The following is a 27,705-nucleotide window of genomic DNA, read 5'->3' on the forward strand; positions in this document are numbered from 1 at the left end:
CATCCCGACCCTCGAATTTGGCGAAAACAGCCCAAAAACGGAAGTCTACGCGAAAAACGGACTTAAGGAGCCGAAACTCCTCTTAGGAACCGAAACTCCTCTTAGGACCCGAAACCTCTTGGAACCGAACCTTCTCGGACCGAAGCCTGCTGAGAACCGAACCTGCCTCTCGGACCCGAACCCGAAGCCTCTCGGACCGAACTTTACCTTCGCCTTCGCTCCTAAGCCTTTCGGTCCATTTCGCTTCTTACTCCTTTCGCCTCATCTCGCATTCGGGGCCAGCAGCCTTGGGACCGAACCTCGGCCTAGCACCGAGAGGTCTCACAGGTTGCCATTTTCTTCCCGGTTTTCGACTAGTTTTGCGTTCTAAGCCCGATTTTAATTATTTTAACGCGGGATTTTCACCCAAAACTTTATTTTAACATATAAGGCCCCATATTTATTAATTAATCACGTTTTTGGGGATAAATCTTATCCAAGATTTAGTGGGTGAAGTACAAGAGGTGGAGTGTTGACTTTTCCTTAGTTTATGACACAAGCAACCACCCACACCCACTCTATGACCAGCCACACCTCCCCACCATCCTCTCTCCTCATTCTCACTTACTTGCTCTCATTTCACCAAAGATCAAACTCAACTTTTCTCTCTAACTTTCTCCCTCAATTTCGGGATTTCAAGGCTGATCATCAAGCTTTCTTACACTCTTGGTAAGTATAATTCATCCTTCTTGTGATAATTACACTTCATTCTACTCCAATCATAGATTGCTTACACAAATTCCATCACTTTGGTGTTAGATTCTCGAAAATCTTCTAGGCATCTTCAAGTCTTCTTGAGTTGAACACTTCTCATCTCCAAAACTCATCTACTGAAATCACTTAAGGTGAGTTCATACCCCTACATTTTCATGTTTTTTTAACTTTTAAGGGGGGGGGGGGTGGGGGATACAAGTTAAATCATCAAGAACACAACTAAACTTTTCCGACAGCTTTCATCAGAAAAGTTGGACTTCAATCACGGACTGTTTTGGACAACCTAAACATTTTAGTTTTCAAAACCGTACAAGGTGTAAGTAGTTCAGGTTCATACCTTTAAAATGGCAAATTGCACATCTCCATACGATTTTCTACAATTTATGGTGATTTTTACAAAACTGCTTATCATTTCAAACATCAATCCGGACCAGTCTGTGATTATGGACTTGTTCACACAAGTTAGAAGTCACTAAAAATCGCGAGAAAATTTATGAACAAACTAGACTCATTTTCCAAACTCTCAGTATTTACGGATTCTGATTTGGACCTTTGATGATTTTGCTACAAATTTTCTAAGAACAGTAATAGAAATTGTTAACAACAGAAAAATGCTATCAATTTCACTACACCTTGTAACATGTTGAGCAAGGTGTATATCTTTATGTGATTATATGTTATTGCATTATATTACATTTTGTCTTAGTATAAGGACATACAACAGTTAACAAATGGATTTTGCTAGATAAAGCATAGAAATAACAAATTGTTATAATCAAAGTACATCCATTACATACAAACATTTGGATAAACTATGTTAAGTATAGTTACATACATTACTACTACTACCCTTGTTTTGATAAATTATAATAGGTATAGTTTATGATACATTATATAATACATACATTTCAAAAGGGTACATTTATACAAAAGGGATTTTCATTACGTTACACGTAAATTCGTTAATGACTTTGTGAGATATTCGCTTCACATTTACCAAATATATTACTTTAAATGGCTTTCTAAAACCTTTTTACTAGTTTAAATCTCTTTATCAAACTATCTTACACTCTGTATACTTCCTTTCAAAATCTGTTACAGCTGTGTTTCAACAAAGGTTTTCATCACTTAAACTGACTTATCAAACCGTTTTCAAATCGTTTTATAAACTAACACCAAGTCATCCTTTCTTTGTTATTAAACTTTTCAAAGGTTTTACAAGACTTCTTTTATACTTTTATATTGTTAAATACATGCCTACACATGTATAGTTATATAAGTAATGTTTAAAGGACTTAGAACGGCTAGCTCGCCTTGTTTCCTTTTCCTCGTTGGGATGTGGTTTGATGGGTATCGGTTATCCGTCCGAAGGTCGTCTAAATATCAGTTATATATCATGTATACATATATAGTCATAAAAGTTCCATCAGTCAATTCAGTACCTTTGGGTAGCAAAGGTATACTTCCGAATATATTCGTACATTACTAGTAACTATAATAGGTATAGTTAGGAGATACTACTTGCCATTCCTAGCACAAGGAATCACACCTGAGTCAGTTCATTCATGAGTCTATACGAATACATGTTGTTTGTAGAGATACTATTACATGGATACTTGTACATAGATACGATCACATAGGTTCTATATGCTTAGATACTATTACATATTGTATGAGTAGACTCTATTATATACACTACGGGACTTACCATTCCGCACCCAAGACTGTCAACTACAGTAGGGAAAATGCACATCGGCAGATGGCTACGGTTGTACTGTTCGGCGAGTTTCCACGCCGTGAATATCCTAGTACCCAAGGATACCACTACGGGACTTACCATTCCGCACCCAAGGCTGTCAACTACAGTAGGGAAAATGCACATCGGCAGATGGCTACGGTTGTACTGTTCGGCGAGTTTCCACGCCGTGAATATCCTAGTACCCAAGGATATCATTACCCTTACTGTGTGTAACAATCACATAGTTATGGGTGTACTGTTCGGCGAGTTTCCACGCCGTGATTATCCTAGTGCAAAAGGATACACTCTCTATTATTATATTATTTACCTTATTACCTTTACTTTGCGTCACGTTCGCATAATCGATGAGGTAGATTAGATTTGAATAATAATAATTGTACAAGGTAAAACTTTCTCTTACGTAGAGGTTCATACTTTTAAAACACATGAGTCTTGGTAGAAGACTACTTTTTATACTAGTAGGAAATATGGGATTTTCTAGGGTTTTCACACTTATACAAAGCTGCTTTCTCAAACTTTTACGAATCTTTCATAACAACTTTCCACAAGAAATGACACTAAAATACTTATGAATTCACCAGCTTTATTGTTGATACTCGCTTTCAAAATAACTTGTATTCTCAGGTCACAGTTAGACAAGTACCGATGCAAGGTTTAGAGAAGACGAAGCAGTCAAGACTCGTCTTTTATTTTGAGTATTTATTATGTTGTTTATGTTATGAAAGAACACACTTGTAATTCAAAATTATACTATTAATGCAATGGATGATGTTGTCGCTTGTTTACTACTTTACATTGTTGTGATACTTTACATGACGTCCTCCACCCCGGAACGTTTCCGCCGTTCTCGGTTTTGGGGTGTGACACACAACATGTTCTTATATTTTGTCATGTTACCTTTGATGAAGATCATTTTCCATTCTTATATTTCATGATCTTCCTCTACCATCAGATAATGAGTTGTTTATCTCTTATGACTATCCTTCCATGCACCCTTTATCCCTTCCCATGTCTTGGTTGTCTCTGCCACTACTGCTCCATCGAATAGCACTATAGTCACCACCAACACCCCTTCTCATAACCATGACATGCCTACCTCCTGAGATAATTTTCATCTCTCCTCTTCCTCCCCTTCCCCCTTTACCCTCTGCTCATCTTATAACCACCCGTTCTAAAACTGTTTATCTGAAACATCCTCAAAATTTTAATCTTTCTATAACCTCATATGCCTCTCATATCCCCTGGTCTACTACTCAAGGTCTATGTGATCCACATTGGAAATTTGAAATAGACAGTGAAATTTCTACTCTTACCTTAAATAAAACAAAGGATATTGTTTCTCTCCCATCTCATGACACCATCATTAATTTTTGCTAGCTTTATCACCATAAGTTTGAAAGTTTTGGCAAGCTTGAGCGCTACAAAGGCCACCTTGTCACTCAGGGTTTGTTGCAACAACATGGTCTTCACTTTGATGACACCTTAAGTCATGTTGTCAAATATGTGAGTGTTCATATTGTGATTAGTATTGCCATCTCCAAAAGTCAGACCATCAATAAGTTATATGTAAAAAATGATTTCCTATATGATGATCTATCTCAGGAGGTTTATATGAAACAACCTCCTAGTTGTGTTCATCCATACTTTCTTAGCAATTTTGCTTTATGTGCATGGCTCTTTATGGTCTCAACGAGGCATCACGTGCGTGGTACCAATAATTTGTTGTCTTTATTACCTCACTTTGGTTTAAAACAGTCATTCCCACTACTTGTTGTTCACTTACCACCGTAGATCTGATCATATCCATCTTGTTCTCTATTTTTGATAATATTATTGTCACAACATCCTCATCCGCGGTCATCACACATGTTATTTCATGATAGTCATATGAGTTCCCTATGATGAACTTATAACATCTTTCATTCTTTTTAGGCATTGCTTCTTCACGGACTGACAATGGTATTTTCTTCTCCGCAACTGCCCTTACCAAAAAAATCATCCCATACGCTTAACAGTCCTCGTGCAACCCATATAACACTTCGATAGATACATAACCTAAGCTTTCTCCCAATGGCTCTTCGACGGTTGATCTCATTTTCTATAGAAGTCTTGTAGGGGGTTGAAATATCTTACCTTCACTCGACCAGACATTGTCTACGTAGTTCAACAACTTTATCTCTTCATGCATGATCCTTATGAACCACATTTTCTTCCCTAAAGCATATCATTCGCTACATTCAGGGTACCATTACGTATGGTCTGTCTCTTTTTCCGTCCTCTATTGACCGCTTGGTTTCCTACTCTAATTTTGACTGGGTTAGGTGTTCTCAAACTCGCCTGTCTACTTCCAGGTTTTGTGTCTATCTTGGCGATAATCTCATTTAGTGGTCATCTAAACGTCAAAATGTTGTCTCTCGGTTGAAGCTGAGTACAAGATGATAGAACATATCGTTGATGAAGCTACTTGGCTTCATAATCTTCTTTTAGAGTTATCTTGTCCATTGTCTAAAGTGACGGGTTGACGGTTGTGTTTTGCGACAATGTGAGTGTCATATATTTAGCTTCCAATCCGGTTCAACACCAATGAACCAAACATTTGAAAATAGATTTATATTTTGTTAGGAGCGTGTTGCCATTAGACATATGTGTGTTTTGTTTGTTCTATTGCAGACATATTTACAAATGGACTTTCTACTAAGTTATTTTTAAATTTTTGGTAAAGTTTGAAATTTTATAAACCCCGTGTTCAAACTGAGGGAGTGTATTAAATTATATCCATTCATTTTGTTTCTTGTACAGTTTAGGGTCCTTTGTGTGATATATTGTGAGCTAACGAGGTTTTATGGCTGCGCGTTGCGGCGGTACTTTAAGCAATGAAGTTTAAGTTTCACATTGTTTAATAAAATTTATTTAAATTTTTTGATGAAAAGTGTATGAATTATGTATTTTGGTATGTTAAATTTGTTAAATGGTTAAGCAAAAAGATATAACACTGATAATATAAATAAAAGCTGAATAAACATATTTACATAAACAACTTTACATAGTTGTAGACATATTTAGAAGGGACATTGATATTCAACATATTTTAAGTAATGGCAACAGTAGCAGTTCTTCAAAAGGGGCAAAAGTAGCAGTTCTTCAAAAGGTTTCAACAAAATACACGGTAGTAACAACCCATGATGTAACAAAATATCGCAGCGACAACTGTCCCAAACGTTTTTACATAGCACGCCAGCTCTCCAAAGTTTTTGTAGAAAATATGGCAGAGCCTCAAAAGTTAATCATATTTCCTGTGACATTGTTCAAAAAGCATAAATAAATATTGAATATAGGAAATACTGAATAATTGATAGACAATCCATGATATTACAGATATACCTTACTGAACTGCATGACATGGAGCACAACTACTTGTCTTTTCCTCGTGAACCAACACGGGTTTTGTTGTTCACGTTTGCTGCATCAACACATTTTTTTTGCTTCTTAACCGACTTACCATCTGTTTGGTCAAGAGAATCTGCAAAAACCTTCAATATTATTTTCCAAATAATAAAAAAATGTTATATATATATATATATATATATATATATATATATATATATATATATATATATATATATATATATTCCTAAAATAGATTCTAGAAGAAACGATTAGTAAGATTTATGTACCTTCAGATGATGTTTGGAAAAGTTGTTTCTGGACAGATTTCATTTGGTGATGTTTAGTTTCAGCGGAAGCGGGTGTGATGGGTGATGTTGTGAGACGCTCTTGAAAGGCTTTTGCTGGAGTAACAGAAGCAGTAGATGGAGGATCAGTTGATGTAGTGGGTGTTTTTTTATGATGGTGAGGTAGTTGGTTGGTTGATAATGTCTGTTTCTGTGTGACTTTCTTTTTCTGGAGAAACTATATCTTCAAAAACAGCATCTGCTACAAAGTCTTTAGCACCCGGCCTACAGAATCTTGCGAATCGGAATTGAATTATTTTTGGCTGGCCTATGAGAATGGTGAGTGGTGCAGGCAATGTGTACAGATCAGTGTATCCATGATGATCAATGAGTGTGTTGCAATCTGTTTGGAACAACATTCTAGCTGCAGCATCAAAAAAGACTATCTTTGCTTGAGCGGTCTCATCTGCGATGTGTGCTGTGATAAAAAACCTGTTGATACGATTATTAGACATATGTATGTTAAGATGATTATATACTCAACTAGTTGACATAAAAAACATAGTACTTACAAATTGTTTGGTTTAGCAACTTGATCATGATCTTCGCATGCAAGTGTGTTTCCTCTTTTTTGAAGTTTTTTACGACATTCATGACATGCTTTATAAAACCAACCCTTGCTTGCATCTATGCTAACCAGAGATGCTTTGCAAGTGAACTGAGCTCCCTGTAATATTATCTATATTAAATTTAAAACTATAAAATTTGTATATATATTTTAAGATAAGAGAAGGTTTGATGGCTTACTGCATAACGGTTTGGGTTTTGAGATAGCAAGTCTACCATGGAAACCTGTTTCTTTTCTTTTCGACTTCTACATCTTTACTTTTTTGGTATTGTATCTTGAGTACAGGGTTTTGATTATGTCGTTCGACAAACCTAAAAGAGAAAATGAACTGTAAGATATGTCACAAAGTTATATAAATATGAATAAAGAACTTACTCTGCAGCCATTGCAACAGCCTCGGGAATAGTGGGGTTGATGTAAATATATGAGGCTGGAGTTGCTGTCAGTTGCAAATTTCCTATTAAAGAAACCAACATAACAATGTTGTTAATTACAAAATAAAAGAAAAATAAGCAAAAATAATAAGGTTGGGGCAGTTTCTATAAATGTTGCTAAATGCAAGAAATAGGAATGTACTTTAATCTGATTTTCTAATATAGCATAATACTTTAAACTTTATTTCTCTTTCTTTTTAAATAAGTGTTTTTCTTTATTAAGCATTGTACTTTGAAAGTAAAATGCTTCAATACAATAAAATGAGAAAAATGTACCTAGATACTGTGTGACTTTCATTGAAGTAATAGCAACAATAACAGGAGAAGGTAATGCTTCGATAACTTCTTTATCAAATGAGTTAGCCGCCTCATCCCAGAAAGTTGTCTCAATCATTGTTCCACTAAACATACATATTTCAGATATTAAATATGATATGCTTGGTCTTTGTTAGATATATGAGATAGAAAATACCTCAAATTTTCTAGTTTGAGTTTCAAAATTGCATTTCCTTGAGTTCTGACTACTTCATACACATTTTCAACTCTTCCGATATAATCTTTACACAAATATAACAATTTTGTGATTTTAAAAGATATATATATATATATATATATATATATATATATATATATATATATATATATATATATATAAGTATTACATACTTGTGAGTGTCTTATGGTTATCAAGCCTTGCACCTAATTGACCATATGCAAGAAAATTGAAGTAGTACACAGGAAATCCATCATCACGTATTTCTTCAAATTTTGCTGCCCTGCCTAGCTTGATTTTGGTTTTGTGTGGGACAGTAACAAAGAAAGTATTTGCATTGTCACACACATAGTTGCTTACAGAGTAACAACCATCCATCTTGATTATCGAATCAAAGTAGCCTTTATCTCCCAGGCAACCACATGCCTCTATTGCATCTCCCTGCCAAAAATGAATGGTTTTATATGTATATGTATAAGTATCTAACATAGAATTGATTATAATTGACAATTGCATGTAATATTATGGTGAAGGCACTCACACTTTTATCAAGGAATATGTAGCAACATTCAGCTTTTTTCCCATATGATAACCATTTCCTAATGACTTTTATTTCTATTGGCTTGTCTCCATCACCAGGGTTTAAGTTTGCTACCATACTTGTATCCATTTTTGTAGAATCTGTGAAGTTCAAATTAAAATGAAAAATCAACAATTAATTTTTTTCCCATAAAAGATTGGAATTTTTTCTATTACAGGGATCATTTCTGCAAGTTTATTATTACAGGTACTCTTTTATACACAAATGATGTTGAATAATTAATGACTAAAAGTTAACTATTAGATGGAACCTTTCTGTAACTTTACTACTACACATGAACTATTTATGTAACTTTGTTTCAGATTATTTGTATAATTCAGTTAAAATATAAATGCAGAAAAATGCAAGAAATTTTAAACTAAATTTTAAAAAATAAGCAACAATTGACAACATACTTTTAAACTTTGGGCTATAAAATCATGTTACCTGGATAGTGTTTAAAAGTTGGTTTAAAATTTCTTGCAGTTCCAGAAATAAGCATTAAAAAATCGGTTTAAGCTTTTAAAAGTTTTCTTTATAAGTACCTATACGTATAAAAAGACAATGTTTATGTAGTTGTGGATATATATTTCATTATCACATTAGAATTAATAATTCAGAGACTAAGACCGTAAAAAAAAAATTTAAAAAAACTTGTAGACTAATATATTGATATGATAATTAGGCATGAATATATTGGAAACATAGATTCAACAAAATTAATTAACGAAGAGAACTAACCTGGAAGACAGGAAGCCGATATGTGGAAAAAGTGAAATCGCATGAAGTGTTTTATCTGGTAATAAGGAGTGGCTGGTGGAAAAATCACGAAATCTCCAAATTGAGATCGAAGAGAACCGTACCTAGAAGATTGCGTGAGGAAAAGAGGGGTAAGACTGATTGGTTCTATCGTACCTGGAATATTGCGTGAGGGAAAGAGGAAACAGTGAGCGAAGCGTGGGCATTGTACTGGGCCTGATGCTATATGCGAAAACCTTTTTTTTATAAATTGAATTTTTGATTTTAGGGATAATAAATTGAATTTTTGATTTTAGGGATAAGGCTTGAACGTTATTTAGTTGTTTTTTCATCTAATTTATATTTTTAAATTTTCTGTTATCTAATTTAAGTTATAAGGTTTATCATTTAGTTATTAATGTTTTGTAATAAGGTTTAAAATAGAAGATAGAAAAATAAATAATAAAAAAAACGTGATTAAGATTTCTTTTATTTTTTGTATAGTTATCAAGCCTAAAGTCTTCATAGCTTGATAAATCTTTTATCAGAACAGAAGAAAACATAGACCCCTGCTCTATTATCATAACAACTTTAAGAAACATGATTTATAGAAGAAACCAATTTTTTTTTCCTTTTTTGGTCCCTATTTAACTGTTTCATAATATTTTTTGGTCTATTTACCCCTTTTATGTGCCTTACACAGGTATTTTTTATTATAAAGAAGGAAAAGACCAAAAAGCCCATGTGTGCAGGTGCGAGCCACGTCAATGAGGTTAATTAAATCGAACAGTAAAAAGGGAAAGCGACCATTTTTTGGACCAAAACCAAAAAAGACTCAAAATCATGAAGGGCAAAAAAGTAAATGACACAAATCGGTTACCTGTATTTGATAATTCTGACATGTGTTCTTGTAGTACATCAAAAGTAGAACACCAAAAAGGCAAAAACTGCCAAGAAAAAATAAAAAAAAGTTCTCTTGGGTATATAAACATGTGGAAGAGTGCAACATCATTAACACTAAAAAAAACCAAAATAGCAATAGGAGGGGTTGATAAGTCTGTCCATTTTTTTCCTTTTACTTATATAATTTCAAAACATAACTCATTAAGATATTTTAGTTACATTTTTTCTCTATTACTTATATATTATACAAAATCATGTAACATAATTACCTTGCAACGTTTGATTCCTTCCACCTCTATCTTCAAACTTCAATATTACCAACATCATCGGTGCTACTGCTGCGGAATGTGATTTTTTTTAAGTCAATGAAGAAGAAGCTCCATATCTACAGCCTAAAATAGGAAGGACTTCAAATAAGGAATTTTTTTTCCCAAAAAATGAAAATTCAGTTACATGTTATTTTTGAGTGAAGTAACTCTAATACTAAGTACGAAACAACGGTCATTACGTAAATTTTTTCATTAAGTTTTAACATTTTAAGCAATAAATCACAAAAGTGTTTAACTACCAACCTGTGCAGATTCTAATTTTGCTAAAAAATTTGAGAAGACAATATTTTTTGTACAATTAGATGGCTGGTCCTCTTGTCTTTTAATCAGTATTTTGAGACCAGCTGCTGATGTAGCCCTAGATAGTGCAACGTACAATTGCCCGTGGCTGAAAATTGGATGAGGAAGATAAATTCCTATCTTGTTTAAAGACTGGCCTTGGCTCTTGTTGATCGTCATGGCATAACAAACTCTAACTGGGAATTGCTTTCTTTTGAAAACGAATGGTAATTCTTTATCAGTATGATTCAAAGTGATTCGAGGTATATAAACTTTGTGGCCTATCTGAACTCCAGTGATGACTTCTGCCTGAATAAGTCTTGGTAGAAGCTGTGTGATAATCATCCTAGTTCCATTGCAGAGCCCTTCCATCTGATTCATGTTGCGGAGTAACATGATTGGAATACTAACTTTTAGTTGAAGACGGTGAGTAGGGAAACCACTGAAGTTAAGCAAGTTCAAATATTCAGACGGATAAAGAACCTCTGTATCCCCTCTATCATTCGCATGTGGAATAATTGAGTCGAAACTTAGATAAACAATAGGTTTCCCTGGCAGATTACACAATATGAGGTTGTTAATTTCATCTGCAGTTTCCTTTTTAGGGCAAACAATGGCTTTGTCACAGAACATGGTTGCTGTTGGATTATGAAAAATGTCTTCGTCATATATAAAGCGAACTAAATCCTTAAGAGCATCTTCATGATCTGGTATGAGATATTTTTCTGGTATCTCTACCCATTTGGTGTCAGTAGGATCATCTTCATCATCTACACCAACACGTCCATCTCCTATCTGCAACAACCATGATGAAAAAGCAGCAATTTCTTCTTTTTCTTTGGTACTCAGATTAGGTTGAAGAAGCCTCATATTTTTTGATAATTTACATACTTTGAAATGGCTCCATACCGACGATTCAACTATAGATGACTCTATGATGTCTCTCTTGCTCCCTTTAGGTTTTACAGGTAAAGTTTGTCTGAAATCCCCACCCAGCAGCACTGATTTTCCACCAAAAGGCTGCGTTGGCTCATTAAGTATATCTTTAAGTGTCTTATCTAATGCCTCAAAGCATCTTCGATCTGTCATTGGTGCCTCGTCCCAAATAATCAGTGCAGTTTCACTAAGCAAACGGGCAAGCTGTGTGTTTTTACTTATGCTACAGATGGAGTTATTTGTAAGGTCCAATGGAATCTTGAATCGAGAATGTGTTGTTCTTCCTGAGGGCAGCAAAAGAGATGCAATACCAGAAGATGCAACTGCTAAAACAATTTTCCCAGCAGACCTGAGCGCAGAAATGATTGCGGTCCAAAGCAATGTTTTACCGGTACCACCATGTCCATAAACAAACATAAGCAGTTGATGGTTTTGCAAAGAAGCTTTCATAACAGTCTCATAAATAATATGTTGCTCGGAATTAAGCGCAGACACCATAACTTCCTTTTTTTGGGTCAGAGAAACTCTATCATAATTTCTCTCTTCCATGAGCAATTTATTTTTTAATTTTGCAAGCAAATGCGGTGGAGGCATAGGCAAACCATAATCACAAAGCGAGGAATAACTGTTATTAGAATTTAGCAAGATCTGTAACTCATATAAGACATACTGTTGCAAGTCAACTTCATTAACATGTAAGTTCACAACATGTGAATCTGCAGCTGCTCTTTGGACTATATCATCACTCATTCGCCGCCATTGTTTTGTCCATAGAGCAAGAGGATCTGCAACATCACAAAATATAAGCATGTGAGCAAACAGGGATCTGAGTTCTTCAGCAGTTGCCCAGCTAGAAGCATCATCGAATGCATATGTCCATTCTTTGTCATCACCAAGCAGCCCCAATTGTTCGCATGCAGCACGATAGGTTGGAAATATGACATCGCCTACTGTCTTGATATCATTAAATGTCTGACATCCAACCTGGTGACTGAGAAGCATCCTTAGATAAAAGAGCTCACCACATGTTGGATGAATATAGATTAATCTTCCAATAGGAGGCGTCTTCTTTGACTTTCTACGACACCAGTCCTTCCCTCGAGCAATCCATTTATATTTTGATAGATAATCAAGATAAGTAAGATGATGACCGCTATCATCAATCTGATTGTTTTTTAGCCATTGTGTAAGAGTTGTTTTCTTTATCATTGGATCATCAACAACATCTTGTAACAGTTGTTTGTCCTTAAACGTAACTGTTTGCATGTTTTCCAAATGAACTGCAAGCACTTGCATGGCAGGATTTCGATGATGGATGTGAAAGTCGAATATCCTCCAAGCTGCCTCATGAGGGCAAATGAATCTAGCATCTACAAAGTTTTGTATCTCATTGATGTTGCTCGTTTTTTTATCAACTTTATCAGAAGGCTCGCCTAGAGATTTAGTAATTTTGGCTCTAATACGGTCAGCTCCTTTGGAAATGTATTTGAATAAGTATTTAATCATCATACTCCAACCACAATATTCAACATTGATATGAGCCTGAAAAACCAGAGAAAGATTTTTGTTGTATGGGACAACATATCCATTATCTAGGTTGATTCCATATTTCACTGCAAAGCACCCATCATTTCTTCTCTTATAATGAACATACCCATCCTTATCAAACCGTGTGACATCTTCATATTTTTTTGGAAAATGCTTTGAACAGACCCCATCAAACATGCATGGTGCTTTCATCTTTGCAAGACCGCATGGTCCATGCATCATAAGCTCGGTGACAATCTTGTAGAGTTGAGGATCAACGACTGGATCAGGGATTTCAGCAGAAATAAACTGATCAAGCTGTTCTGGGGTATGAATTTTATATGGAGGTGACACCCACAGGAGAGTATGGTAATGGGGCATGCCTCTTTTTTGGAATTCTATAGTATACAGCTCTGCATGCATAAGAAAAAAAAACATAAGATAAGGATATAAGATTTTGAGACAATATATTGTAATGGATGAACAATATGCCAGTTAATAATGACATTACCTGCTACAACCTATCCGAAAGGTTTTTCATTTTTCAAATAGTGAATAAAATCCTTAACCTTCATCTCGAATATTCTAGCAATAATATCAGCCCTGTCCTCAGCCTTCATTCCAGGATATTGTGCTAGATATCTTGAAATCTCTGGCCATTTAACATTGCAAGTGTATGTTATAAAATATTGAGGATTTCCATGTACTCTACATATAGCAAGGGCATCCTAATAATGCTTGTACATATATCTAGGACCGCCAGTAAAAGACGCGGGCAATATTGTCCTTTTCCCGACATCATGGCCATCAGAATCACCTTTCAATCACGCATCATGAACGCCCTGAAGGTACTCGGTCCTAAAAACATCTTGCATTGATTCAATGTAATCCAATCTATTTTGCTCAATAGATATATATGCATTAACTAAAAACTGTTGGAACAACCTGCCTCCTCTAGGTAACAATGCATATATGTTGAACCGATCATGTAGTTGAAAGCTGTAAAACATATTCATCGTCAGTTGCTTATCACCTATACATCCATCATTTACTTGCTTAAGCTCGATCGACCAACCATGCTCACCAAAAACAAACAGTAACGGGAACTGCAACGCCATATACAAAGGATGCAACTTATTTATTCTTCGAGGCCGCCCATCTCTCATGCGGATTATTATGTCAAAATCATTTTTACATGTAGACCCGCTGTCATAAACAATTCCGCCTAGCACACCCAGAGTAGGAGCATTATAGCGCATTTGGTTTCCACTATTATATAACCTGACCATGAACTCTTGAGGTTGTTCGTGAAGACATATATCTCTAGCTGTTCTGAATAGCTTGACTAAATCATTGATTTTGTCGAAAATGTCAATCAAAGTCTTGACAATTTCTGGTTTTAGATCGCCACATTCAGAGCCACTAAAATGACGAAGTCTGTTGCAAACTTCATTATTAGTATCATAGATATACATTTGCAAGAACCTTGGATTACCATCAGTTGGTGGACACAAAGATCCCATCCAATGAGAAATCTGCCCTTCTACCTTGAATACATAAGGCCCTGACCCATTATTAACTGAATCATCCACTTTTGCCCCGAACGAAGTCATGGCGAACATCATGTTATAAGCACGGATGTTTTCCATAAAGTGCTTATCTTTAAAGAGTTCTTTAATTATCTCTGGAGGCTGCCTTGGTAGCGGCAACATTACCCGACCGCCTTTGCAACAACGACTATATTTAGGTCTTTGATTTTCGGGAAGACCTTTCCGTCGTTCAGCATACCAGAAGCATGCATAACAATGCTCGCAGATTTGGTCACAATCACCCAAATCCAAATATGCAGTAGATGGACCTGGAAAACATGACAAACAACATAGTTAATAACATCTGAGTCATGCTTAAGCAGGTGGCGAACATATCATGTATACACATGAGAAACCCCAGACGGATTTTTTTTAGACATACCATTGATTCTGTTAGTCACATGAACCAAAAGATTGAGAATTGTGAGGTTGTTGGACATGAGGTGTTGAAATATGAGAGTCCTTGAATACCGAAAGTTTTGTACACATAAGCCTTTTTGACACACGATTTTTTGTAGATTTAGAACTCGATGGGCTATCAGAAAAAGCATGTGGGCTGGATTGTGGAGAAGAAACATAATTTTCAAGTGGATGTTCATCATTATGATTAAGCTTTTTCTTTTTTCGTTGCATATTGTTGTGAAACGAATCGGCGAAAGAAATAAGTTGGCTTTTAATATAATGGAAAATCATAACAATATAAGATAGAGGCATCAAGATATAGCAAAAACAAATCAGTTAGTAAAGAAAAAAGGCCAAGCTAAATAAGCGATGAAAACAACACATTATACATAACACGGCTTAGAGGGTACCTTTTTGAAATCCAAAGGTAGGAAATAGAACTAAAGCAACAGATAACAATATAAGGAACCTGAAACAATCATTTAATGGCTAAGAATGCAGACATGGGCATTAAATCATTTACATGTAACATAATAAAAATCAAATTTAACAATTGTTCAAACTTTGATGCTAATATTTTTTTTGTTTACCAAAGGAAAAATGCATTATGGCAGCAAGCAAAGAAACAAAACTGGTATTTTTGTTTATTAAAGGAAAAATGGATTATATAAGTACACTTTCAATATGTTATTCAGGGAGAAAGAGAAATTAAGGCATTTAATTAATAATCGGGAACTGAGATTAATGAATCTGTGAAGAATAAACTAAAATGAGGAATTTTTACCTTTGTCTTGCTGTCTTGGGAGCTCCATTCAGACCACTGTCCTGCTTGCTTCTCTTATGACCCCTGAAGCCGAAAGTCGATTGCAAGAATGGAACTGTGAAGATGAACAGATTGTGGTGATTGAAGGCCACAATAGTTTTTTTTACTAAATTTGTTTATTGCTGGTCTACTTTTACTTAAGCCCTAAATTATAGAATCAACATAATACCATGGGAACTTTAGCCCTAATTTCTGCTCATGGTTTTCTATCATACGAACATAGAATTCTGATACAGACTCAATAGAATAGCATGGAAACTTTAGCCCTAATTTATTCCCATGTTTTTTTTTCTGTCATATGAGCACAGAATTCTGACATGGGAACATAGAAGGAAAGGAAAATGACCCAAAAAAATCTTTGAAGATGCTCAAAAGATGTCAAAGAAGAAAATACCTTATGATGGGTGAGGTGTGGCTGACAGCTATGAGGTCATAGAAATAGAGAGAAGAGATAGAGCAACCAGTGCAGAGAACAGTTCCAGCAAGTGGCGCGCAGGTGGAGGTAGATGTGACGATGGTGGTAATTGGCTTGAGACATAGAAATTGAGAGAAGAGATTGAGCTACTCGTGCAGAGAACGGATCGAGCAAGTGGTGTGCAAGTAGAGGTAGAAGTTGCGGTATGACGATGGTGGTAATTGGTTTGAGATCGTGAACTGTATGAAGCAGCGTTTGACTCTTTGAAGCACAGTGTAATAACACTGTAGGTTGATGTGCTCTTACCTACAGTGTAATAACATTTGGAAAATGTTAATGTTTACAATACATATGTATCCCTATACGGGGTATCCACAATCCAACAGATTTATGTCAAGATTGAAAGTGATTTTAAATGAATGTTCTGGATTGAATTTCATGATAACCACATAATATACAAGAAAACACTATCAAGAAGAATGACCATGCACGATAAATCAAAGCATCCAGATTCTAATTCAGTTTCGTACCCTATTTTCTAATAGCTTAGCCAAGACAAGTACAAATATATTAACAAAAAACGAAAACATAAGTATCGATCAATGTGTAAGTTTCAAACCTATGATGTACGAATAATCCAAGTAGTGACTTTATAATACTTTATCTTGTTTTTAACTACTATTTACTTATCTTCATATCTGTGACTAATGACAATGCATAACTTATTATGACATGTAAAACCGTTTTCTAATAACATACTAGCAATTTGATGTTACTGCATATGTTACGTCAACATTATGTTGTGACCCTTTAAGTCACATATCAAAGTACTACAGTATTATAAAGTCTTTAAGGTATTATCCTTTTAAATAAAGTACAAAATATTATAGAAATAATAAAGTTTTTGTTAAAAACTTTCTCGTCAAATACTATAATTCATTGGTTTATCCAAAAGATTCTTGATCTCTACTAGGGACTTTTCAGATTGGAACTCAAACAACCAACAACTGGGAGAAGTGGTCGAGGTAATTACTATGATATATGAAAAAGCAATATTTAACTCAGTCTTTCTAACAAAATTGTATTGTTTTTTACTTTTGTTTGCTTTAAAATTAAGTTTACATAATGGTATCAAGTGTTGTCCTCCTCCGTCCGAGGATTCAAATCTCGTTGAGGACATAGGTCAAATTAGAAGTAGTTTCAAAATAAATTAGATTTGTCGTTCTAAAAAAATATTAATTAGTAAGGAACGAATATCACGATTACAATAAGCAATTTCTACATAAAAATCATATATTTACCCCAACATGGTGATCAAAAGCGCGAATTGTGCACATTGCGATTATCACGAAACCATACCCACAAAATCCCAAAAACTGAAAGTCAAGATGGAGCTGTTAACATTGTCTTGCTTTTGTTTAAACTCTAAAAAGTTTTGAGAAGTCTTGGCTACCTAAAGTTGGCCAATAAAATGGTTTATATCGTGATCAAGATTCAAGACCACAACAAGCCTAATAATATTATAGCCAGTGTACGTGCATATTTTTGTGTGAATCAGCCATTGGTGAAAGCTTCATATCACTCAAAAACATCAGTAAGATGGAACCAAAGAATGAGAACATAGAAGGTGCCGAAAGTATGAAAGTGGTAAAGCAAAAGAAGCTTGGTGGGATCAAAACCATGCCCTTTATCCTCGGTATGTATGTTCAAACCCGACTACTATTTCATTAGAGCTTCCTGTGAAAGGTTTGTTGCTCATGGCGCGAGTAACATATGTTTGGCATATAACTCACCCTTAATTGTAACTTATTTGACAACATAAGTTTAAGTTTGAATATTGAATTAATGAAATGTGTTAGTATTTTTTACTTAATAAATCAATGAACACATGATTTGATCTGCAAATTATATACAAATGTTTATTTCTGATTTAGTTGTAAAAAACAACTTAATGGGAAATTCAATAAAAGAAAAGTCTCTTATTAAGTGTTACTTTTTCATAAATGTGACCTCATTTTATATCATTCCATTTCCCGTTATTCATTTCTCAAATATCTTTTTGAATATTTACGTTAATTTATAATTTACATTCGGTACATACATATTTATGTCAGAAATTGTTTTATTTTTATTTTCTTTGATGAAGTATTGTTGGTGAACAAAAAGTAGTAAAAAGCTACTTAATTTCATTATTTATTGCATGGTGATGAACACAAAATTTGGTAAATAAATAGTCGATAGTTAATTCCTACATCTTACTTATTACTTATATCATATATTTAAGAAATTAAATAGTTATTACTTGGATCAAATATTTATCGTTTAGTCAACACTTGGACAAAAGGGCAAAATGGGCAAAATGGTAATTACCAACGAAAATTGTCGAATTTGACAATGGACACCATAAATCGTATTGTGTACAAGATGTACTGATGAATCTCTTGTTGATCGATTTCACAGCAAATGAGATATGTGACAGATTCGCTGCAACTGGTTTCCAAGCCAATTTACTAACATACTTGACCCAACAACTCAACATGCCATTGGTTAACGCATCCAACACACTCACTAACTTCGGCGGCCTGTCAAGTTTAATGCCCATCATCGGTGCACTCGTCGCCGACTCTTTCGCCGGTCGTTACTGGACCATCATCATTGCCTTGCTCATTTACGAGCTGGTTCATTTCCTATCAATCCGTACACCACCTAGCTACTAATTATTACACAAATGAATGAAATCTAAACACATAGCTTCATATGTTGCAGGGAATGATCATCATTACAATATCAGCAGTCTTGCCTCAGTTCCGGCCACCACAATGTCCGACACAAGTCAACTGCCAGGAAGCGTCATCATCTCAACTATAGGTGCTTTATATCTCCCTCCTCCTCACTTCAATCGGGTTAGGAGGCACGAGACCTTGTGTCGTTGCGTTTGCTGCAGATCAACTTGACATATCCAAATTGAAAACTCAAGCGAAAACAACCTGGAATTTCTTCAACTGGTACTACTTTTTCTTGTCGCTAGCAAGTCTATCTGCTCTTACGGTGGTTGTGTACATCCAAGATAGTGTGAGTTGGGGTTGGGGACTTGGTATTCCAACGATAGCAATGGGTATTGCGTTCATAGCATTTTTAGTAGGCTCTTCACTATATCAGAAAATAAAACCAGAAGGAAGCCCATTTGTTAGACTTGCTCAAGTGATAGCTGCTGCAGTAAAGAAAAGGAAGTCCGGGGTTCTAACTGATGATACTCTTCTTTATGAAAACAAAGAGCTTGATGCGAGTATCTCTAAGGATGGACGACTTGTTCATACCAATCAATTGAGGTAAGATAGCTATATGTCGAAAAATTCCTTGCATCTTATTAAATTGATTGATTATTTTTGTTATATTGTTAAAGGTGGTTTGATAAAGCTGCCATAATTACCGAGAAAGACACCGACTTTTCAAACTTGCCAAATCTCTGGCAAATCGCTACTGTACATAGAGTCGAAGAACTAAAGTCCATGATTCGCTTGTTGCCAATCATATCAACAGGAATAATATATGTGATGGCGTATTCCCACCAAGGTAGCTTCACCCTCACACAAGCTCGCACCATGGACCGCCACCTCTCCGCCTCATTGCAAATACCTCCGGCGAGCATGGCTGTCTTTGGTGTCCTCGCTACCCTTGTAACCCTAGCCTTATACGACCGTGTATTTGTCCCCTTTGCATATCGCTTCACAAAAAACCCTTCAGGAATCACATGTTTACAAAGAATCGGCGTGGGATTCGTCATAAACATTTTTGCAACGTTCGTTGCATTTTTTGTGGAAGTAAAAAGAAAACAAGCAGCGAGGGATCATAACTTGCTCGACAAGCCAACTGAAACCATACCCATAAGTGTGTTTTGGTTAATTCCCCAGTATTCACTTCATGGTGTGGCTGAAGCGATGTTTAACGTTGGTAAACTTGAGTTTCTTTATGGTCAGTCGCCAGAAAGTATGAAAAGCACGGCGTTGGCTCTTTACTGGAGTGCTGTTGCTCTTGGACAATATGCAGGGACATTAATGGTGACCATGGTTCATAAGTGCACTAATAAAAATGGCAGAAATTGGCTGCCTGATCGGAATTTGAACAGAGGTAGATTGGAATATTACTACATGTTAGTAAGTGGGATTCAAGTTTTAAACCTTTTTTATTATTTTACATGCGCATGGTTTTATACTTATAAGCCACTGGAAGAGCCTGTAAAAAATAAAGAAGATGGAGACGTGGAGTTGATCGTAGGTATCTAACTGTACCATTTGATGATTGTTATATGATTCTTTTACATGTAAATTAAAGGATTGTGAAAATGGCTTAATTCTAGCCGATCTTTATTGAATAGTAAGTAATAATTAAAAATACAAGAATATCAATTAATTCTAATGTCCATTAAGGATAGCATTACATCATCATCTTCATCTATGTCATCAAGTGTCGGCTTGGCATTTATGGGGTGTGTGTATACATGTACAAGGTTCGTGTGGGCTCATAATTGTGTACGCGCATTAGTATAGCGACAAAATAGTGACAGATTATGGCATTCTTAGAATTATATAGAGTTCAAACATTATCATTTTATATTCTATATAATTCTATTATTTTTTATCTATTATGCATTGAATAGTACAATGTTCATTGAAATCCAAAATCATTGAATGTGAATATGACTTTGATAATGATAGAATTTTATCAATTAGATGACAACTAATTTTATCATTTTATTCAACTTTCTCATTTCAACTCTTTCATTAAACTCTTCATTGTAGATGTTCTTAGTAACGAATCACTAGCAATTTTTATTTTGATTAATTCTATAAAAATTATCGACTTATCATTGATTTTTCTTATATAAAAAATTACATTTAGGGGTATTTTTTTATTTTTCACATAGGGCCTTCAAAATCAACAGATCAGTTGTGCTGTCATCATCCATTTATTTTTTCAATCTTATTTATTTTACATGCTTTATCTTCCTCGTGTTCATTGGTTTCTTGCATCTATCCTTCTCCTTTGTCTTTTGGGTCACTACTCTTGCGTCTTTATGTTCATATGATGCTATATTAATAGAAACTGTTGTCTTTCTTGCCATTTCTCTTTTTGTTTTCAAAAGTGTTGGTTATGGTATTTTAGGGATTCTAATTAGGACTCCTTTTATGGTCCTTCTCTTCCATTTAATCCTCTTTTTCCTAACATTTTTTATGACCGACTTTCCCTCCCGCTTCTTTACTTCTTCTTGCTATTCCTAGTTACTACTTATGCTAGTTTTTACATCATCTTCATCTTTTTATTGCACATGTCACTAGTACAGAAGAGTTTTAATACTGCTAATGTTTTTTTTAGGCGGTTGTATATAAAAACCGCCTCATTAAATGCCTACAACATCAAAAAATACGCAAACCGCATTAAAAGAGTACTAAAAAATATCCTTCGACAAATTTGTTAATGTGGTTAAAAAAATAGCATTAAAAACGATTTTTTGATGCGACTTGTTGTAAACGCACCATTATTATGATTTTTTGGTGCTTTTATTTTATAAAACGCATCATTAAATTTCGATTTTTTGATGCGATATTTTGAAAAACGCATCAATTAAAAGCTAGCTATATCCTTTGAGGGTTTTTGTTTGTAAATGCGAACTTCTTCTTCTTCGTGTAGGTTCTCTCTGTGCATAAATGCACAAAAACTCAAAATATCCTCATTAATTGTCTGGTTATCTTTATTAAAGGTAATCTTAATTTTATTGTTCTTTTGATTTTATTCTACCTGTTTATTTATTAAATGATTGTTTTATTGTTATTTTTTAAATTGATTTTTATAGATTATTAACATGTTAAAATTTACATAACATGTTTGTTTAAATTCGATATATTACTGAAAGACCCTAACTTTCGTATTTCTGAAAGACCCAAACTTTCAAACTTCACAATATTGTTACTCCAAAACATGCTACATGCATATTTATAAATAATATTTTACATTGATAGTGTCATTACAAAATACTGGATACAATTACAAACCGACTAAGTTTCAGTATATTACATAACTACCAGGATATTATAATTTTTATACAACATAAACCCAAGTACAAAAGTAATAGTATAAACTATTCTAAATCTTCCAACAGTATATGACTATACTGGATTCTCATTACCTGCAATTGTTAAACACTGAGAGGGGTAAGCGGTGACGCTTAGTGAGTTCAATAATAGATACAATATAACGTTATGCCATATATATACCTTAATATGGCAGAAGCAAAGGGGTACAAGGAACAACAAAGGCATATGTGAAATGCGACAAGCTTTCCATATCAATCGATGATTTGATTCAATGATATACAATCAATGAGACATAACAATTTCAATACTTGATATACATCAATAACACTTTGGCACAAATGGCACAAATGGCACAGAAGACATATGATTTCTGATTAAACATTTTGGTAGATTTCAGGCTTTTAGCCCTATCTAACCTTTTGCCAATGTCATATAATAGAAGTCATTCTCTTACGAGACATGCTCTACATGGCCAGAGGCTACATACCAGTACCACCGTGAATCTAAGTCCTTTCACTGATCACATGGTCAAAGGTACAACTTTGCTACCATAATAGCGGAAATAATAACACGAGATGATAACACGGAAAAGCACATAGCACATATAACACATAACATACAATTGTTCCTATATATTGAACTACCCATAAAATAACTGAATGTTGCGTTGAAATTACCCCTAAATAGCGCTTTTACCGGTAGAATTTGACTAAACACTGTCAGCAGCTAGCGATCGTCGGCTCGGTAAAATAGCTCAAAATCAGAAATACGAGAGAGATGGTTGCGTTTTTGCGTAAACGGAAGTAAGAGGGCTGGCCCTCTATTTATAGGTCAAAATTTGAGGTTCACGACGTGAACCATGTATGTTCACGTCGTGAGTTTGATCCCGGTCATCCCCTAGGCTTGTCGTGCGTCTTCTAGGCTCGAAAGGTATCGTTCAACAAGTTCACGTCGTGAATGCTATGTTCACGTCGTGAACGCAGTCAGGTCTCGAAGTTTGTGCTCCGAACTTCAAAAATCCATATCTTTCGCATACGAACTCCGTTTTTGACGTTCTTTATATCCACGGGTAGGTGAGATTATGCTCTACAACTTTCATTTAGACTTCGTCGGCTAATTTTGAGTTCATTTCTAATGTTATATTTTTAACGGGCCGGGACAGGAAAAGTCTGTTAAAAATTCATAACTTCTTCATCCGATGTCTGTTTTCGTCTGTCTTTTTACCGTTGTACTACTATTGACGAGACCTTCGATTCTCGTTTAGGTTGCGTCGGCTAAAAATCACTCGATCTTTATTTCGAGTTTTTAGCTGTCTACTTCTATTGCGAAACTTAGAAAAATCATAACTTCCTCATACGAAGTCAGATTTGGACGTTCTTTTTATGGAAATTCTCGGTTTAACGAATACTACGACTTTCATTTAGATCACTAAAGCCAAAAAGTAGTTTATTGAAAACTCACTTTTTACGTCATACGGCGTCGTGTCGGTTCTGTCTTGAAACTTCAATAAGTCATAACTTCTTCGTTATAACTCGGATTTCGATGAGGTTTTCGCCTAAACGTTTCTAACGAGATTCTTTACAACTTTCAATAGCATTATTTTTACTTATTTCTAACTTTATATTTTCGTTAATTTCGATATTTGACTATTGATTGGAATCCCATAAGACTTCCAATACTTTCTGAATGATTCTAAACATAGTTTTACATCAAATCTCGTAAAAACTATCTTGTTAGAACTCAACACTTAATATCATATAATATTTCATAATATTATTTATTTTTAAACTAACAAAACACGATAATTGAACGTGTATGTTACAAATACCTTCTCATTTTGAGGATTTCGTCCCCGAAAACACATCGATTTAAATAACTGGGGATATTTTGTTCTTATCTCATTCTTACTTTCCCAAGTATAATTTCGGCCTCGATGATGTTTCCACTTAATAAGCACTAACTCTACTTCTTTATTACGTAGATCAATCGTTCTTTCGTTCACGATCTCCTTCTTCAATCTTCTGACTGAAATTTCATCACTACACAAGACATGGTTCTCTGAACCAATCAACTCACTTTGCAGATTTATATTAATTGGACTCGATTCTTTATGACCAATAAGGTCTGAACAAAAATCATCTTCTTAGTCATCACCGGAACGAAGGTAATGACATACTCGAACAAAAACAGAATCAATCTTCTAGCTTCTTGGTCACCTTGTGACTTTCCCTGATCCAAGTGTGAGTTATGTGCTTCCAGTAGTATAGGCCTCTACTACTATTCACACCTACTCATACTCGTCCCAAGTATTGTCTCGCAGTTCCCAAGTCACCATTCAAAAGTTTTCACAAAACAACTTTTCACACCTGAGTGTGTTCAAACAAGTACATAGAACAATTTCTCCTAGACTCAACTAGGGATTTCACGTTTCTATCAAACATATCTTAGATTTCTTATACTCGCCTTCTAAGATTCTTCTCATGCATATGTTCGATCTAGCATATCCTAATACTTTTTCATAGGTCGATAGAAATTTTACTTCCAATTCTTCATATAAATTCTTTCTCGGGTAGTATCTACTTTGCAAGACACACTATGCCAGAATTTACTCTAGTAGTGTGGAGACAAACGGTCTCTAACTATCTGCATCATCTTCTAACGCATGCAAGTCACCATGCACATTTGTTCATTTCATTATCCTTCCATGACATCGTCATTCCTGTATATGAGTAAGTCTTCTTCTCATGAGTGTATCTTTTAAGTCTACTTCATAGGAGTCTCTTCTAAGAAGTCCGCATTATAAATGCATCTCAGCATGTTCTAATAGCTTCAACTTGGTTCTCTGTCATTCCTAATTACAACATCTCTTCTCATACAATACTATGGGTGTATTCCTTCTTCAACTAAGCATTCTACCTTACTTAGACAAGTAAGTTACTTAGCCTTTTACCACTAAATGACTTAATTCACCATCCTAATCATGTATGTTAAAGTCGGCTTAACACACAATGGAACTTCCATAAGGATGTGATAGAAGTCAATCGTCACTCAGTATTATTAAATACTAAGTCTGAACATCCTGTATAGGGTTACTACTTGAACTACATACTATATCAAAATGTTTAGGCAAAGTATTTGCCTATTGATTCTGAAAACTTCATTAGCCTTTCCTTTGATCTTCATTTAATTCTTCTAAATCTTGCACAACATCAATTGTGATACTGCCGAAGTATTGATCACCATCTTCGGTTCTTCTGACTCTATAACCAATCACTGCTTCAATCTGGACAGCGGTGGAACAACTTCATAGATTGCACCAACACATTTATCTCGCCCAAATGTGTTTCAAACGCACATCATTCTTCCAAGGATGTTATGATTTCACTAAACATAGTTTGAATGTACAATACCACTCTATAGGTATTAATACACTATTTACGATATCACTTGATAAATATTATTTTACGATATCACTTGATAAATATTATTTTACGATATTCCTCGATCATTTATCTATAAAATTATCGATTTCGACAATCATAAGTCTTTTTATTACTTTGAAAAGTTTCATGCCAGTTCTAATATAGAAATTTTTAAATATGGAATACATAAAATTTCCTTTCCCATACTATGGTCGGCAATAGACCTTAAACTTTCTCAAGTAATAGCAATATAGGTAAGCAACCTAAGGCACACTATATTCATTTATCATTTAGCACATATTAGAATATAAGGCATATCTCCTCTAATATTCTATTGCTTGTGTTCATCTAATACTTATTTCTAACTTTATATTTTCGTTAATTTCGATATTTGACTATTGATTGGAATCCCATAAGACTTCCAATACTTTCCGAATAATTCTAAACATAGTTTTACATCAAATCTCGTAAAAACTATCTTGTTAGAACTCAACGCTTAATATCATATAATATTTCATAATATTATTTATTTTTAAACTAACAAAACACGATAACTGAACGTGTATGTTACAATTACATTCTTTGTTTTTTTATTTTAATTTTCAGATGAATCGTGATTATTGGATGTACAAAGCTTCATGTTTTTCTGAACTTTATATAGAGGGTGTTCAAACTTTTATTAGGGTTGCCGAAGCAAATCGCATGAATAAAGGAAATGAATCGATTTCTCGACCTTGTAACCTTTGTAAAAACTTTAAAACGTTTAACTATACTGGAGAAATAGAGTATCATTTGTTGTAAAATGGTTTTGTGCCTAATTACAGTTGTCGGTCAAGACATGGAGAAACACTTCTTGATTGTAGCACATCGTCGAGCAATTTAAATATTAATAATAGTACATACAACAACGATTCATATGTTGATGACGATGATCACCATTCAAATGACCCAAATAACAATTTCAATGAAATATTTAATGACATGGAGACTAATATGGGTGATGCTGAACAAGAAAAATTACAATGCCTATTTGAAGAAGTAGAAACACCATTATATAGCGGTTCCAAATTTATGAAACTCGATGTGGTATTGAGGTTGATTAACTTAAAGTCGAAAAACGGATGGAGTGATAAAAGTTTCACAAGTCTATTAGAGTTTTTGCATGACATTCTTCCGAAAGACAATGAATTACCCATTTCTACATATCAAGCAAAAAAGTTAATGTGTCCGATGGGATTGGAAGTTGAAAGAATACATGCATATCCAAATAATTGTATGTTGTATAGAAAGGAGTTCGAGAATAAACATAATTGTGTTTTTGTGGTGCATCGAGGTATAAACGGAAAAAAAAAATCGGATGAAGTTAACGACGATGTGACAAAAAATGGACCACCGGCTAAAATGTTGTGGTATCTCCCTATTATACCAAGATTAAAAAGGTTATTTTCAAATGAAAAAGAAGCAAAGTTACTTTGTTGGAATTCGGAAGAACGTGTAATTGACGGAAAACTAAGACATGTTGCGGATTCGCCTCAGTGGAGAAACATTGATAAGAAGTATCCTAAATTCGGAAAAGAGATGAGAAACATACGGTTTGGGCTTAGTTCAGACGAGATCAATCCTTTTGGGAACATAAGTAGTCGTCATAGTACGTAGTCGGTTCTTTTATGCATTTACAATCTTCCACCGTGGTTAGAAAACCGCATCAACAAATAATAATAACCGCATTATTAAACCTTTTATGTACTAGTGTGTGTCTCTTTTTTCTCTTCTTTGACCTCCATTAGTTTATCTTTGTTGAAATCGAAAAACAATTTGGGAAAACTATTGCTTTTATTGAATTCAAATATTGCCTAGGTTGCATCAAAATAAGGGACCTGTTTATACACTAAAAGAGATAACAAGAAACCAAAAAAATAAGGAGCATTATCC

The 27,705-nt window shown here is 34.7% G+C and overlaps 2 protein-coding genes and 1 pseudogene across 2 annotated transcripts; 1 reads left to right on the forward strand and 2 right to left on the reverse strand.

Annotated features, from left to right (window-relative positions):
• Positions 1–5,792: 5,792 nt before the first annotated feature.
• On the reverse strand, positions 5,793–8,116 carry LOC145130774 (replication protein A 70 kDa DNA-binding subunit B-like). Its single transcript, XM_079065543.1, has 10 exons — positions 7,912–8,116; positions 7,718–7,802; positions 7,522–7,646; positions 7,187–7,268; positions 7,070–7,139; positions 6,756–6,910; positions 6,404–6,675; positions 6,187–6,300; positions 5,927–6,032; positions 5,793–5,805 (listed from the first exon to the last, which is right to left on the reverse strand). The coding sequence occupies exons 1-10, from the start codon at positions 8,114–8,116 to the stop codon at positions 5,793–5,795; spliced, it is 1,227 nt and encodes a 408-aa protein (XP_078921669.1).
• A 2,403-nt stretch (positions 8,117–10,519) lies between these two features.
• On the reverse strand, positions 10,520–14,148 carry LOC145130775 (uncharacterized). Its single transcript, XM_079065544.1, has 3 exons — positions 13,897–14,148; positions 13,542–13,551; positions 10,520–13,443 (listed from the first exon to the last, which is right to left on the reverse strand). The coding sequence occupies exons 1-3, from the start codon at positions 14,146–14,148 to the stop codon at positions 10,520–10,522; spliced, it is 3,186 nt and encodes a 1,061-aa protein (XP_078921670.1).
• Positions 14,149–17,858: 3,710 nt separating this feature from the next.
• On the forward strand, positions 17,859–27,429 carry LOC145130776 (protein NRT1/ PTR FAMILY 3.1-like; annotated as a pseudogene).
• Positions 27,430–27,705: the final 276 nt, after the last annotated feature.

This window comes from Lactuca virosa, chromosome 8 (genome assembly GCF_052849685.1).
Source record: "Lactuca virosa cultivar CGN04683 chromosome 8, Lactuca_virosa_CGN04683_v6, whole genome shotgun sequence".
NCBI lineage: Eukaryota > Viridiplantae > Streptophyta > Magnoliopsida > Asterales > Asteraceae > Lactuca > Lactuca virosa.